This window comes from Callithrix jacchus, chromosome 3 (assembly GCF_049354715.1).
Source record: "Callithrix jacchus isolate 240 chromosome 3, calJac240_pri, whole genome shotgun sequence".
Classification (NCBI taxonomy): domain Eukaryota; kingdom Metazoa; phylum Chordata; class Mammalia; order Primates; family Cebidae; genus Callithrix; species Callithrix jacchus.
This window is the reverse complement of record NC_133504.1, coordinates 121,817,197-121,834,059: the sequence shown is the minus strand read 5'-3', so window position 1 is coordinate 121,834,059 and position 16,863 is coordinate 121,817,197. Positions and strand designations below refer to the sequence as shown.

Below are 16,863 nucleotides of genomic sequence, written 5' to 3'. Positions count from 1 at the left end.
TACTACTACTCTGCATAATAACAATTCTTGAGGGATTCTTAAATGCTGGCACTGTGTTAATTTCTTTATATTCATCGAATGCCCCCAATAACCTTATAGGTAGATACTATTATTTTCCCCATTTTCAGGCTAGGTAATTAATTAATGAAGCTTAAAAATGTAAGTACCCTGCCCACAGGAGTGTATAATTATTAAGTAGCAGAACCATCCTTATATTTAAATCAGAAACACTCAGAAGTAGCAAATGACTTTAGTAAAACCGAAACACACCCTCATGCAATCCATATCATGAGGTCACGTGACTACCAGGGCAGACTGGATGGTACTTGTTTGCCAGAAATTAGTCGAGGCACACAGGAGCTGGAAGGGCCTCTGGAACTCAGCTGGGGACTAGAAACAAGAGGCTGTGAGACCAAGAGAGTTCCAAGCCCTCCAGGAAAACATCTCCCTGCTAAAAGCCTTTCTCAGCCTTTAGAGATCTATTCCAAAACAACAACAACAATAACAACAACAACAAAAACTATTCCTTTTCCCTTTTTCCATATATATATATATATTTTTTTGCTATCTCTTTATCGCTCCTCCTGCCTTCTTCCTTTCTTTCCTTCAGTAAACGTTTTTTGAAACGATGCAAAAAAGACCTGATCCAGTCTATAGCGCGTTTTCATGGGAAGATGAACACGCCTTTCCAGCAGAGTAAAGCGTGATTACACCAAGGACCGGTTCCGTCACCCTTTCCCCCGCCAGGTCCAAGTCCCTAGACGTCGGAGAAGGGGTTGGGCCGCGCAGCCGGGCCTCTGAAGTTGCCGAGAGCCCCAGGCAAATGCGGGCAGCCAGTGGCTACGCAGTCTCTTAGCGACAGGGCGGCGGCAGGGCACACACACCGCCCAAGCCCGGGCGGCGGCTGCGGAGCTAGGGCCACCATGGCGGACAGCAGGCGACGGCTCGGGCCAGGGCTGTTGGCCCCGGTGCCTAAGGGCGTGAACTGCAGATCCCGGTAAGCGGGCGGCGCACGGGCCGAGCGCGTATCCCATGTGGGCCGCGCGGGGGCGCCTGGAACCCTCGCTTGCTGGGGCGGGGGCGGGGGATGGGCCCACAAACGCAGAGGGTCTGGGGTAGATCCCGCCTGTCTTTCTTCCCTCCTCAATGCCCTCGTGCGTACACCATAACACTGTAAGATAACCAGTGCTCGGCGCTGCTCTTCGCAAAGGACTTTTCCCTCTGTCCTCCTCACGACCCCCGCCACCCACGTCCCCAGGGAGGTAGACTAATAGACCCATTTCTGATGGGAAAGTGATGGTCGCGAGTCCTCTGCAGAGGCTGGTTTAGCTCAGGACTCTGAGCCTTCCTGCTAGCCACCCACCCTTCTCCGGACTAGCCAACCGACTGTTCTCCAGTGCCCCGGGGCTTCCGGAACCCTGTATCTGACGTTAGGCATCTGCTGCCCATGGAGCCTTTGACTGTCATAGCCTCAGAGCAGGAACAAGATTTTTGCCTTTGCCGACTCGTTGAGAATCCTTTGAGAATGGAATTCGTTTTTCTTGGAGACAGCACGATGTGGTGGTGAAGATTCTAAAGTCTAGAATCAGAAAGGCTTGAGTTAAAGGCTGGTTCTCCCCTTGTTTGCCTGGTGACTTTAGGCAAGTTGGTTGCTCCTTCTGGGCTCACTTTGCTAACTCTAAAATGGAAGCAATAACTTAGGAACCAGCTAAAATTGTTGTGAGGATTAATGGAGGTAACACATGTAAACTTGTCCCTGGCACATAGAATGTGTTGTGTACATGTTAGCAATTATTCATAGTTGTTTCTAGCAGTTATTCATAAGAGCTTCTTTGGGAAGCTTCTCTCCCCATTTAAAAACTTTGATTTGGCTGGGGCTGTAATCTCAGCACTTTTGGGAGCCACCGCGCCGGTAATCTCATCAGTTTGGGAGGCCGAGGCGGGTGGATCACCAGGTCAGGAGATAGAGACCATCCTGGCCAACACGGTGAAACCCCATCTCTACTAAAAATACAAAGAATTAGTCCGGCGTGGTGGCATGCGGAGCCTGTCATAGTCCCAGCTACTCGGGAGGGTGAGGCAGAACTGCCTGAACCCAGGAGGTGTAGGTTGCAGTGAGCCGAGATGGCACCACTGCACTCCAGCTTAGTGTTGAAGCGAGACTCTGTCTAAAAAAAAACACACGCAAAAAAACAAAGTACTTTGTTTTGAAATAACTGTAGACTGACAAGAAGTTGCAGAAATAGTACAGAGGTCCCATGTACCCTTCCCCTAGCTGCTTAGGGTGGTACCAGTTTACATAACGATGGTACGTTGCCAAACCAGGAAACGTCATTGGCAGAATATGCTAGTTGAGCTATAGACCTTACTTGGATTTTATCAGCTCTTCTTGCACTCTGTTATATATGTATATAGTTCTGTAACATTTGGTCATATGTACTCATCAAGACTCCAAACTGTTTCATCCCACAAAGATACCACTTAGTGCTACTCCTTTACTGTCACTTCTTTCCCACCCCAGCCCTTGGCAACCACTAAGCGGCTCTCCATTTCTCTAAGTTTGTTCTTTTGAGATTGTTAGATAACTAGAATAATGCAGTTTATAACTGTTTGAGACTGGCTCTTTTTCACTCATCATAAAACCCCTAAGATCCATCTAAGTTGTCTGTATCAATAGCTCATTTTCGTTGCTGAGTAGTGTTCCTTGCTGTGAATGTACCAGTTTATTTATCTATTCACTTGTTGAAGGACATTCATGTTGTTTTGGACGTTCTAGTTTTTGGGCTATTATGTAGAAAGTTGTTATCAACATTTATGTACAGATTTTTATAAGAACATGCTTTTTCATTTCTTTAGGATACATGTCCAATATTCTTTTGCAAATCTTTATTATTATTATTATTTTTTTTACTGCATTTTAGGTTTTGGGGTACATGTGCAGAACATGCAAGACAGTTGCATAGGTACACACATGGCAGTGTGTTTTGCTGCCTTCCTCCCCTTCACCCACATTTGGCATTTCTCCCCAGGCTATCCCTCCCCAGCTCCCCCTCCCCGCTGTCCCTCCCCTTTCCCCCAATTAGACCCCTGTGTTTAGTACTTCCTTCCCTGTGTCCATGTGTTCTCATTTTTCATCACCTGCCTATGAGTGAGAATATGCAGTATTTCATTTTCTGTTCTTGTGTCAGTTTGCTGAGAATGATGTTCTCCAGATTCATCCATGTCCCTACAAATGACACGAACTCATCATTTTGATTGCTGCATAATATTCCATGGTGTATATGTGCCACATTTTCCCAATCCAGTCTATCATCAATGGGCATTTGGGTTGGTTCCAGGTCTTTGCTATTGTAAACAGTGCTGCAATGAACATTCGTGTGCATGTGTCCCTATGGTAGAACGATCTATAGTCCTTTGGATATATACCCAGTAATGGGATTGCTGGGTCAAATGGAATTTCTATTTCTAAGGCCTTGAGGAATTGCCACACTGTCTTCCACAATGGTTGAACTAATTTACACTCCCACCAACAGTGTAAAAGTGTTCGTATTTCTCCACATCCTCTCCAGCATCTATTGCCTCCAGATTTTTTAATGATCGCCATTCTAACTGGCCTGAGATAGTATCTCAATGTGGTTTTGATTTACATCTCTCTAATGACCAGTGATGATGAGCATTTTTTCATGTTTGTTGGCCTCATGTATGTCTTCTTTTGTAAAGTGTCTGTTCATATCCTTTGCCCATTTTTGAATGGGCTTGTTTGTTTTTTTCCTGTAAATCCATTTGAGTTCTTTGTAAATTCTGGATATCAGCCCTTTGTCAGATGGGTAAACTGCAAACATTTTTTCCCATTCTGTTGGTTGCTGATTCACTCTAGTGACTATTTCTTTTGCTGTGCAGAAGCTGTGGAGTTTGATTAGGTCCCATTTGTCTATTTTGGTTTTTGTTGCCAATGCTTTTGGTGTTTTGGTCATGAAGTCCTTGCCTACTCCTATGTCCAGAATGGTTTTGCCTAGATTTTCTTCTAGGGTTTTTATGGTGCCAGGTCTTATGTTTAAGTCTTTAATCCGTCTGGAGTTAATATTAGTGTAAGGTGTCAGGAAGGGGTCCAGTTTCTGCTTTCTGCACATGGCTAGCCAGTTTTCCCAACAGCATTTATTAAACAGGGAATCCTTTCCCCGTTGCTTGTTCTTGTCAGGTTTATCAAAGATTGTATGGTTGTAGATATGTTGTGTTGCCTCCAATGCCACTGTTTTATTCCATTGGTCTATATCTCTGCTTTGGTACCAGTACCATGCTGTTTTGATTACTGTAGCCTTGTAGTATAGTTTGAAGTCCAGTAGTGTGATGCCTCCTGCTGTGTTCTTTTTGCTTAGAATTGACTTGGCTATGCGGGCTCTCTTTTGGTTCCATATGAAGTTCATGGTGGTTTTTTCCAGTTCTGTGAAGAAAGTCAATGGTAGCTTGATGGGGATAGCGTTGATTCTGTAAATTACTTTGGGCAGTATAGCCATTTTCACGATATTAATTCTTCCTAACCATGAACATGGAATGCTTCTCCATCTGTTTGTGTCTTCTCTTATTTCATTGAGCAGTGGTTTGTAGTTTTCCTTGAAGAGGTCCCTTATGTTCCTTGTGAGTTGTATTCCTAGGTATTTTACTTTTTTTGTCGCAATTGTGAATGGCAGTTCATTCTTGATTTGGCTCTCTTTAAGTATATCCTGAGACTTTGCTGAAGTTGCTTATTAGTTTCAGGAGTTTTTGGGCTGAGGCGATGGGGTCTTCTAGGTATACTATCATGTCGTCTGCAAATAGAGACAATTTGGCTTCCACCTTTCCTATTTGAATACCCTTTATTTCTTTTTCTTGCCTGACTGCTCTGGCTAGAACTTCCAGTACTATATTGAATAGTAGTGGTGAAAGAGGGCATCCTTGTCTAGTACCAGATTTCAAAGGGAGTGCTTCCAGTTTTTGCCCATTCAATATGATATTGGCTGTTGGTGTGTCATAAATAGCTTTTATTACTTTGAGATACGTTCCATCGATACCGAGTTTATTGAGGGTTTTTAGCATAAAGGGCTGTTGAATTTTGTCAAATGCCTTCTCTGCATCAATTGAGATAATCATGTGGTTTTTGTTTTTGGTTCTGTTTATGTGGTGAATTACGTTTATAAACTTGCATATGTTGAACCAGCCTTGCATCCCCGGGTTGAATCCTACTTGATCATGATGGATAAGTTTTTTGATTTGCTGTTGCAATCGGCTTGCCAGTATTTTATTGAAGATTTTTGCATCTATGTTCATCATGGATATTGGCCTGAAGTTTTGTTTTCTTGTTGAGTCTCTGCCGGGTTTTGGTAACAGGATGATGTTGGTCTCATAAAATGATTTGTGAAGGATTCCCTCTTTTTGGATTATTTGGAATAGTTTCAGAAGGGATGGTACCAGCTCCTCTTTGTGTGTCTGGTAGAATTCAGGTGTGAACCCATCTGGACCTGGGCTTTTTTTGGGTGATAGGCTCTTAATTGCTGCCTCGACTTTAGACCTTGTTATTGGTCTATTCATAGTTTCAGCTTCCTCCTGGTTTAGGCTTGGGAGGACACAGGAGTCCAGGAATTTATCCATTTCTTCCAGGTTTACTAGTTTATGTGCGTAGAGTTGTTTGTAATATTCTCTGATGATGGTTTGAATTTCTGTGGAATCTGTGGTGATTTCCCCTTTATCGCTTTTTATTGCATCTATTTGGTTGTTCTCTCTGTTCTTTTTATCAATCTGGCTAGTGGTCTGTCTATTTTGTTGATCTTTTCAAAAAACCAACTCTTGGATTTATTGATTTTTTGAAGGGTTTTTTGTGTCTCTATGTCCTTCAGTTCTCCTCTGATCTTAGTTATTTCTTGTCTTCTGCTAGGTTTTGAGTTTTTTTGATCTTGCTCCTCTAGCTCTTTCAATTTTGACGATAGGGTGTCAATTTTGGATCTCTCCACTCTTCTCATATGGGCACTTACTGCTATATGTTTTCCTCTAGAGACTGCTTAAAATGTGTCCCAGAGATTCTGGCATGTTATGTCTTCATTCTCGTTGGTTTCGAAGAACTTCTTCATTTCTGCCTTCATTTCATTGTTTATCTAGTCAACATTCAAGAGCCAGTTGTTCAGTTTCCATGAAGCTGTGCGATTCTGGGTTAGTTTCTGAATTCTGAGTTCTAACTTGATTGCACTATGCTCTGAGAGACTGTTATGATTTCAGTTGTTTTGCATTTGCTGAGCAGTGCTCTACTTCCAATTATGTGGTCAATTTTAGAGTAGGTGTGATGTGGTGCTGAGAAGAATGTATATTCTGTGGATTTGGGGTGGAGAGTTCTGTAAATGTCTATCAGGTTTGCTTGCTCCAGGTCTGAGTTCAAGCCCTGGATACCCTTGTTAATTTTCTGTCTGGTTGATCTGTCTAATATTGACAGTGGAGTGTTAAAGTCTCCCATATTATTGTGTGGGAGTCTAAGTCTCTTTGTAAGTCATTAAGGACTTACCTTATATATCTGGGTGCTCCTGTATTGGGTCCATATATATTTAGGATCATTAGCTCTTCTTGTTGTATTGATCCTTTAACCATTATGTAATGACCTTCTTTGTCTCTTTTGATCTTTGTTGCTTTAAATTCTATTTTATCAGAGATGAGAATTGCAACTCCTGCTTTTTTTTGCTCTCCATTTGCTTGGTAAATCTTCCTCCATTTCTTTATTTTGAGCCTTTGTGTATCTTTGCATGTGAGATGGGTTTCCTGGATACAGCACACCGATGGGTTTTGGCTTTTTATCCAATTTGCCAGTCTGTGTCTTTTTATTGGTGCATTTAGCCCATTTACATTTAGGGTTAATATTGTTATGTGTGAATTTGATACTGCCATTTTGATGCTAGCTGGCTTTTTGCCGGTTAGTTGATGCAGATTCTTCATTTTGTTGATGTTCTTTAGCATTTAGTGTGTCTTTGGAATGGCTGGTACTGGTTATTCCTTTCTATGTGTAGTGCCTCTTTCAGGAGCTCTTGTAAAGCAGGCCTGGTGGTGACAAAATCTCTGAGTACTTGCTTGTTCGCAAAGGATTTTATTTTTCCTTCACTTCTGAAGCTCGGTTTGGCTGCATATGAAATTCTTGGTTGAAAGTTCTTTTCTTTAAGGATGTTGAATATTGGCCCCCACTCTCTTCTGGCTTGTAGAGTTTCTGCCAAGAGATCTGCTGTGAGTCTGATGGGCTTCCCTTTGTGGGTGACCCAACCTTTCTCTCTGGCTGCCCTTAGTATTTTCTCCTTCATTTCAACCCTGTTGAATCTGACGATTATGTGACTTGGGGCTGCTCTTCTTGTGGAGTATCTTCGTGGTGTTCTCTGTATTTCCTGGATTTGAGTGTTGGCCTGCCTGGCTAGGTTGGGGAAATTTTCCTGGATAATATCCTGAAGAGTATTTTCCAGCTTCAATTCGTTCTCTTCGTCACCTTCTGGTATACCTGTCAAAAGTAGGTTCCCCTCACTGCGGAACAGTGAGGGATGCTACCAGCTTCACAGTCCCACATTTCTTGGAGACTTTGTTCATTCCTTTTTGCATTTTTTTAATCTAATCTTGGTTTCTCGTTTTATTTCATTGAGTTGATCTTCGACTTCTGATATCTTTCTTCTGCTTGGTCAGTTTGGCTGTTGAAGCTTGTGCATGCTTCGCAAAGTTCTCGTGTTGTGTTTTTCAGCTCCTTCAATTCATTCATATTTCTCTCTAAGTTATCCATTCTTGTTATCATTTCCTTGAATCTTTTTTCAAGGTTCTTAGTTTCTTTGCATTGATTTAGAACATGTTCTTTTAGCTCATAGAAGTTTCTCATTACCCACCTTCTGAAGTCTGATTCCGTCATTTCGTCACAGTCATTCTCCGTCCACCTTTGTTCCCTTGCTAGTGAGGAGTTTTGGTCCTTTGTAGGATGTGAGGTGTTCTGGTTTTGGGTGTTTTCCTCCTTTTTGCACTGGTTTCTTCCAATCTTTGTGGATTTATCCACCTGTCATCTGAGTAGTTGCTGACTTTTCGATTGGGTCTCTGAGTGGATGCCCAGATTGTTGATGATGAAGTATTTCTGTTACTTGGTTTTCCTTCTACCAGTCTAGCCCCTCCACTGTACGACTGCTGAGGTCCACTCCAGGCCCTGCTTGTTTGGGGTACACCTGTAGCAGCTGCGGAACAGTGAGGGATGCTACCAGTTTCTTCTTCTGCTATCTTTGTCCCAGAATGATGCCTGCCAAATGTCAGTCTGATCAGTCCATTTTGAGGTGACTTTTTGGCTATACAGGGGTCAGGGAGCTGCTTGAGGAGACGGTCTGTACTTTATAGGAGCTCAAGTGCTGAGCTGTGAGCTCCGTTGTTCATTCAGGGCTGTTAGGCTGCTATGTTTAAGTCTGCTCCAGCAGAACTCATAAAACCCCTTTTTTTCCTCAGATGCTCTGTCTCGGGGAGTTAGGGCTTTCTTTGTGAATGTCCGTTGCACTATCCTGCCCAGCTAGGTGGCAGTCTAGTCACTATTTGCCTGCCGAGGCCCCGCCGTGCTGGCATGGGGTCCACACTGTTGCCACAGGCTCTGCCCTGCAGCCACGGGCTCCACCTTGTGGCGGAGTCTCTCTGTTATGGTGGGTTGCCGTGGCAATGGCAGGCTGCATTAGCAATGGGAGTGTACCTCAGTAGGGGCGGATTGCCTCGGTAATGGCGGACACCCCTCCCCCACCAAGCTGCACCCTCCTGGGTTCAGCTGTGCCTGCAGTGAAACTCTCCACCTGGAGAATTTCGAATTGCCATTTTTAGTCCCTGTGGGGGTGAAATCCACCGAGCCTGCTCACCTGGCTCCCCGCCTCAGAGCGCCTTTTTTTTGTTTGTTTGTTTGTTTTTAAGTTGAACGGTTGGCTCTCTCCCAGGTGTTTCAGTCGCCTGCTGTTAGGGCACCGGGATCTGTGTGATTTCTTGTGCAGTGACCCACTGCGCTGGCTCAAACGCCACTTCCCAGGAATCTCCTGGTCTGGCTCACTGTCCAAGTCCTGTTTAATCAGATGGATATGCTAATCTGCCCATCCAAATCTCAGATTGCCAGTTTAACAGGGCACCCAGACCAGTGTGTTTTGTGCGGAGTGTTGTGGAGTGCCTCTGCTCTGCGGCGCCAGCCGAAGCGGCCGCACCAGCCAAAACAGCTGCCCTGGCATCCTGTGTCTCTTCTAGACCTGGGAATTTCCCCGTTCTGTGGGCAACGAAGATCCGTCTGGAAATGCGGCTTTGACTCACCCTCTGCGCGTTCACTGAGAGCTGCAATCCTGAGTTGTTCTTACCACGCCATCTTGAATCCCCACTCTTTTGCAAATCTTAAAGAGGGAAATATCCACATACCATGTACTAGTGTCTGTGGAAACAGTAAATATCTAGAAAAAATTGTTTTCAGTTTTATTTATGGGCCAAGCAAGATTTTTCCTGAACCTAACATAAAGCAGAGCGGTAGGCTGATTAGCTATGAGAGGCCATGTTGGGTAGAGGAGAGCCCTCCCTCTAGACTGGTTGCCTCACTCACCTCTTGGAACTTCGTTTACTCGAAAAGAGGGAAGTGGTAGCTAGGCATGGTTGCACATGCCTGTAGTCCCAGCTACTCAAGAGGCTGAGGTGGGAGGATCACTTTAGTCTGAGAGTCAGAGGTTGCAGTGAGCCAAGATCATGCCATTGAGCAAGACCCTGTCAGAAAAAAAAAAAAAAAAAGAAAGGAAAGAAAAGAGTAAAATCGCTCATGCCCAACACTTTGGGAAGCTGAGGCAGGAGGATCGATTTAGCAGAAGTTTGGACCAGCCTGGGCAACATAGCAAGATCCTGTCTCTACAAAAACAATTTTAAAAATTAGCTAGGCATGGTGGCGCACACTTGTAGTCCCAACTACTTGGGAGACTGAGGTTGGAGGTTCCCTTGAGCCCAGGAGTTCAAGGCTGTGGTAAGCTATTGAGCTATAATTGCCATTGCACACTAGCCTGAGCCACAGAACAAACAAACCAGAATGAAAAAGTGAAGACAATGGACTGGATTTCTTTCAGGATCTCTGCCGGTTCTAGCATTCTATGAAGCCTCAGCTCACTGCCACATACGTTCCCCATTTTGAGTTGTATGGCTGTGCTTAAACAAAAATATTTGTTTTCAGATTTGATTTCATGAAGTGCTTGGATGCTTGAATTAGTTGTAAATGTGCATAAAATAAACTTTGTGAGGATATTTAATAATGTGGAAAGTTACTAATAGGTCATGCTGAATGGGTCATCAATCTTATGATTAGATGTAATTTCAACATCTTTCTGCCATTTAGCTATTTAAGAATGATTTATTAAATGCAGAGAGCAACTTTTTGTAAATTCATCTTTTTGTGTCCTTTCATCTAGATTTTCACAGTAGAGTTGGGTTAAGCTCTTAAAACCACACGTACATGTCTATACAACAAGTAAGAAGTTTCTAGGACTCATTAGAAAAGAACTGGCCTTAGGCTGGAATCTCTTAAAAATACTTTGTAACAACGATTACACTTGGTGTAAAAAGACATTATAGATAAAAGGGGCTTGAAGGTGGAAGAAGCTCCAGGGAAGGACACAAAGACTCCAGAAGCATCTAAGACATTGCAGTATGTAAGGATAATGAGATGCTCAGATTCAAAGTCCTGGCTTTGGTGTTGGCTGGTTGTGTTAGGTTATTCAGGAGCTTGTTCTGTTTCCTTCCTGTTTGCCCATCTGTCTCTTCTGTCTCATCTCTATGCCCTAACTACTCAGTGCTAACAGGGAGCTGTTGGATAAGGAGGCTGAGTGAAGCAGCCGTATATACGGCAGTAGGGAGAGATGGAGTTTGTGAACGAGAGAGCACATGGTTTGTCTCAAGTGGGCAACCATTCTACCTGTCATTGGCAGAATATGCTAATTGAACTACAGACCTTACTTGAATTTTATGAGCTCTTACTTGCACTCAGGTGTGTTTGTATATAGCACACACGTTATACCAATTGTGGCTCCTTGGAAAGGTGAACCCACTGTTACAGCTCTTGAAAAATCTGTTTTTTCAAGAGGAGATGTTTTTCCTGATTATTTATGTGAACATTTTTATTTATTAGAAACTCTCGTAGAGTGATTAAGCACCTTTTCCTGGAGCCACACTACCTACTTTAAACTCCCAGCTCTACCACTTATTAGCCATGTGACCAAGTGTTTTTGTTTTTTGACGTTTTTGTGCTCAATTTTCTTAACGGTAAATGGGAATAATACTCGTGCCTAATTCATAGGGTTGTTATGAGATTTAAATATGCTGATATGTGTAAAGCACTTAGAACAGTGCCTGTTATATTGAAAATTCTCAATTTATGTTAGCTATTATGATTCTTATTAAAACACAGGAGGACCAAATGACAGGTTTGTTGGCCCGATGTAGCCCATGGACAGCCATTTTGTGACCTTTGATCTCCTGAGTTTAGGGTGAACCCACAGAGGTTATATGAAGAGCCAAGGCCATTCAGTTAGTTAGAGACTGAGTTGTCACTGGGATCCAGGCTCTTCCCACCCCACTGCACTCTGTCCCTTTTAGGGAAGAGAAAGGGTCCTTGGGAAAGGCAACAACTTGAGTGTCCTTCACAAAGTGATTGGAGAGATGAAATGTGGTGGCAGCAATTGAAATAATGAATTAGATTTATGTAGAGTGACATGGAAGGGTCTTTAAAATATAGTGCTGGATAAACAAGAAACAGGATATTACCATTTACATAAATTATGAGTGCATGCACCCAAAACGATGCTTCAGAATTTCAAAGATGTGTACAAACAAAGGATATATTCCAAATCCACGAGAGCAGTTTTACTTTTGCAAGGGAGACCAGTGAGAGTGGGATGTAGGGATAAAATAGACAAGAAAGCAGGAGAGGGGCCTTGTACAGAGCAGCGATACTGTGCTATGAACTAGGAATATGATTAACTCCTTCTTCCCCTATCCCTCACCCCAAAAGCTGGAGACCAGCCTTTGTACAACCTCCTTCTCCCACCCAAGTCCTGTGGTCAATATGAACACATTGTTGTCTTCTAGGTACAAAGAGAATCTACCTTGCAGGAGTTTCACAAAGCATAAGAATGGGCTGAAGTTCCCCACCTCCCTGAACAGCCGGCAGTGGGTATTTCTAAGAAAGGGGCTGGATGACTTCAAGAAGGGCTGTCCCCCTTGCACTGGTCTGGCCACTCAGTTCCCTGAGGAGGGCTTTCTGCCCTGGATTTACCACAGAGCTCCCCAACTGGACCCAAAGAAGAGGCAGATCAAGCTGCCCAAGGAAGCAGACCTGCTTTCCAAGCTCTTACCAGCCCAGCAGGCTCGGAAGGCATTCCTGGAGGATGTGGAGGCCCGCCTGACCCCACATCCCTTGGCGCTCCACCCAAATCTGGAAGAAGCTATGCCTGTAGAGGTGATCTGTCCTGGGGTTTGTGGGAGGGGCTTCACTGGGGCCTTGCAAATAATTCTATCTAAATGTCTAGGGAGTCCCCATGAGAGGATGACATATTTATTAAGAGGAGCAATGAAAGTCTCCCCCAGACTGTGAGTTCTTGTGGGCCTCAGAGCAGACTTCTGTCCTCTGCTCCCAGAAAACACAACCAGCAGCAACATGCACACTGCTCTCTTTGCTTCCTATGAAGCCCTTCAACTTACAAAGGTGCTGCAAACCAGAAACATGACTTCTGTTCCCCATAATTTCTACCCGTCTGCTGTACTTTGTGTTGTGACTTTTCGGGGGGAGGAAACAATGAGAGGGAATTGTCTAGTCTTATCTTTGTCCTTTAGCTTGCTGTTAGGAGGTGCCCTTAAATGCTTATTAACAGGTGGAAAGAATGAGACCAGAAAGGACATGGGGAAAATCCACCTAATGGTCCAGGCCAGGGCTGGACAGCAGCAGCTCTGTGATGTCACCAATGTCCCAGGCCTCTCCCGAGTTTTAGCTCCATATCCTTAGTATGCATCTCTTATCCTTGTATCTCAAAGTGGCTTCCATGCTTCCAGGCATTGAATCTGTATTTCAGAGAAGAAGAGGGAAGGGACAGAGGCTAAAGGGTGCAGGCCAGCTGACTGTCTTTTAATTAGGCAAATAATAGCTTTCCTCTGGTGTGTGCTGCGTCCCGAGCTGCACAAGGATTCAAATACCTAAGAGGGAATGGTGGGGGATAAGGAAAGACACAGATACAGTCAGAGAGAAAGCTGGGCCAGGTGGTCCGAGAGGTGAGGATGTTGGTCTCTTCAGCCCCGATCTGCCTCAGTGTACTTTATTTTATATGTTTACAAAGCACATAGCAGAGGGAGGGTGCAGTTACTTAGAACAGCCTGTGGATATTTTTCTCGTACTTCAGTTAACGTATTTCAACTAGAAACTATCTTACAGCAAGCTCAGAGAAAGCTGGTTATCTCTCTCTAAGCCCATTTGTTCTTCTCCGAGGCATATACATTCTCCTACTGCAGTTTCACTTCCCAGAAGTTTGACCAAAGTTCACAGCAGCCTTGCTGCTGATCCCCCCAGAGGGGCTACTCTGGCTCCCTATACTTTCCCAGTAAATGTCTCTTTCATCTGACTATTCCTAGTTGTTAGGGAGTCTAGCAAAGTGAGTTTCAGAGTTGGGCATTGAACCTGAGCAAAACCCAGGTTCTATTAGGTTTAAGGAAGAAAAGCAGAGTGGATTTTGGGCAGGGAGCTAGCAGTGACTGCAACCCTATCCCCATCCCTGCAGCCTGTGTTTACACAGAGAGAAAGACAGTGATTCAGAAAGGCAAATCTCTACTCAGAGCCCTCCAGTGCCCCTTCTCACTCAGAGAAAGCCAGAGTTGTTGCCGGGGTCCGAACGGCCCTGACGATCTGCTCTCCACGGTACCCCTGTTCTGCTCCCTCTCCAACTGCACCCCTTCTCTTCTGCCCTCACTCCTGCCATTCCAACCACTCTGGCCTCCTGGCTGCTCCATGGACATTATCAGCATGTCCAATTCAGCTCTCTGTTCTGGTGCCTGGAACACTTGCTCCAGATGGCTGCTTGGCTGACTCCTTCACTTCCTTCAGATCAATGCTCAAATGTCTTCTGATTGGAGAGGCCTGTATATAATAGCACTTCCCTTCCACCCTCACATGCCACTCCTTACTGTGCCCTATTTTGCACTTCACCACCACTGTGCTCCTCTTGCAATAAAAGCTTACAAGAGCAGGGACTTTGTGTTTTTCACTGTGTACCACCAATCCCTGTCCTATCGCAGACACGCAATAAATAATTTTGAATAAAAGAGTAAATAAATGATCAGTGGCAGAGAAGTCTACAGAAAGGACAGCTAGAATCGCTGATCAGTTAATTACTCTCTGGGTCTTTCCTTCACTGCCTCCTGCAGGCCAGAGCTTCTGAGTTCATGACAGAGAGATTGTTTTCACACACCTCAGATGGCACATGGGCATGGCTTGGGATTGTGGCACTTATTTTTATGTGTGACCTCCCCAAATAGGTGTGTTGGCTTCCTGCTGAGGCAGGTTCTCTCATGGTCTAAGGTGGCCAACAGAAGATCCAGGTTTAAGCCCTACCCACTTAGCAACCCCAGCAGAAAGAGAACACATTTTTTTTTGCGTGATCCCAGAAAAATTCCATAGCCTAATTTTCATTGGTCCAACTTTGATTATGTGCCTATTCCAAAGTCAGTCACTGTGGTTCTGATTATCTGGTCTGCCTGAGTAGTGAGAATGGGGTCAGGCTAATTTAGACCATGCATATTGAGAGTGGAGAGAAACGTGGTTCTCCAAGGAAAAATCCAGATATTAATGAGAGGGAAAATAGATAGTGGGCAGTCAAAAACCACAGAAATCCTTTAGAGGCGCTTCACTCAGGGTGGCGTCTGGGGACTAGGCCCCCTCTAGAATGGACATATTTCATTCTAGAGGAAGTAGAATTTTAATAAAAGGCTGTATACTCAGTGTCCGGGTGATGGGAGGTTTATCCAAGTGCTGCTCATTATAATCCCAAAAGACGGTCCCAAACACCATAATCGTGAATGTTGAGATCTCCAAAGTCTAAAATACCACAAGTCACAATCTTGAAAAATGAAATTCCTGAATACTGAAATCCTGAAAGCCAAATTCTGGGGAAGGGATTAGTGTGGTTTTGGTTATATGCAGGATAGTTGCATCATGGTGGTTGGATCTATTACTTTGCTATTGTCTTTATTTGGAAATTAAATACGGTTTAAGGAGATGAGTATGAGCGCCAACCTGACAAGGGGTGGACTTGTGGTCTTGATTTTAGGTGTCAGTTTGACTGCATTAAAGAATTCCTAGAAATGTGGTAAAGTGTTGTTTTGGATGTGTCTGTGAGGAGGTCTCCAGAGGAGATTAGTGTGTGAGTCTGAGTGAAGAAGGTCAGGAAGATCTGCCGTCAGTGTTTCAGTACTTCAGAGATCACAGAATAACTGAAAATGCAGATGAAAACTATGAGGTCTCCTCTGCCAAATTATTCAATTGTGTACAATTTCTGCCCCTTCACATATAACACAATGCTTGCCTTCAAGCATGTGACACCCTTTGTGAGAGAATTACAAGAATTTGACAAGCTCAGCGACCTTGTCATTTGCTGATATTGAGATTCCTCCAGTATTATAACCACATAAAATGGTGAACTATTCTTGTTTAAAGATTTGACTGTTAAGAAAGACAGACTTCTTGTATTTACCACTAAATCTAACATAGAAAAACTAGTGCATGTTTCACTTTGGCTATATTGGATGGCACTTTCAAGACTGTCCCCTCTTCTTAAAATCATTGATATACAATTCATGCCCCTGTTGGATCTGGAAATTCTAAACCTGATCTGCTTCTTTATATATTAATGACTACAAACAAGTAAGGTACTTTATAATCACGTGTTTGAGGATTTGGTGGACTGTGCAGAAGAAAAGGAATTTCTTTGAATCCCCAAACCAAAATGACAGGTTTGGAATTAAGTGTAATTAAAGCTTCTAAAAGTGAACTTGAGTTACCAATAAAGTTTTTTTTCATGTAGTCCAACACATTTGGCAGAAATTTAGATGAATGGATTGGCCATGTGATATGGCAATGAGAGAAACTTCAGTTTAAAAATGAATTATTTCATGATCTTACACCCAGAAAACTAAAGATTCATCCAAAAGACTCCTAGATGATTTCAGTAAAGATTCAGGATACAAAATTAGTGTTTAAAAATCAATTGCATCTCTATACATTATCAGTGCTGAAGCTGTTAACCAAATCAAGAACTCAATACTGTTTACAGTTGCCACAAAAAACTAAAATACCTAGGAATACATTTGACGAAGGAAGTGAAAGACCTCCACAAAGGGAACTATAAAACACTGATGAAAGAAATCATAAATGATGTTAACAAATAAAAAATATTCCTTGTTCATGTACAGGAAGAATCAATATTGTTAAAATGATCATACTATCCAAAGCAATCTACAGATTCAGTGCTATTCCTATCAAATTACCAACATCATTTTTCAAATAATTAGAAAAAACAATTCTAAAATTTATACAGAATCTAAAAAGCACCTGATTAGCCAAAGTAATCCTAAGCAAAAAGAACAAAGTTGGGGGTCATTATGTTATCCAACTTCGAACTATACTACAAGACTGCAGTAACCAAAACAGCATAGTATGGGTACAAAAATACACCCATAAATTAATTGAGCAGAATAGAGAACCCAGAAATAAAGCCACACACCGACAGCCAGCTGATCTTTGACAAAACTGACAAAAATAAACAAAGGAAAAAGGACACCCTATTCAGTAAATGGTGCTGGGAAAAC

General features: G+C 43.2%; 1 protein-coding gene across 5 annotated transcripts in view; it reads left to right on the top strand.

Moving 5' to 3' along the window:
• The first annotated feature begins 759 nt into the window (after positions 1-759).
• Positions 760-16,863, top strand: part of FAM47E (family with sequence similarity 47 member E) — a 49,307-nt gene continuing 33,203 nt past the window's right edge. For all 5 annotated transcript variants that reach the window (XM_054253635.2, XM_008993147.5, XM_008993145.5 and 2 more), the window contains exons 1-2: positions 760-997; positions 12,103-12,472. In XM_054253635.2, the coding sequence (XP_054109610.2) occupies positions 924-997; positions 12,103-12,472 (444 nt within the window). In that variant the 5' untranslated portion in view covers positions 760-923. The remainder of the gene's footprint in view (positions 998-12,102; positions 12,473-16,863) is intronic.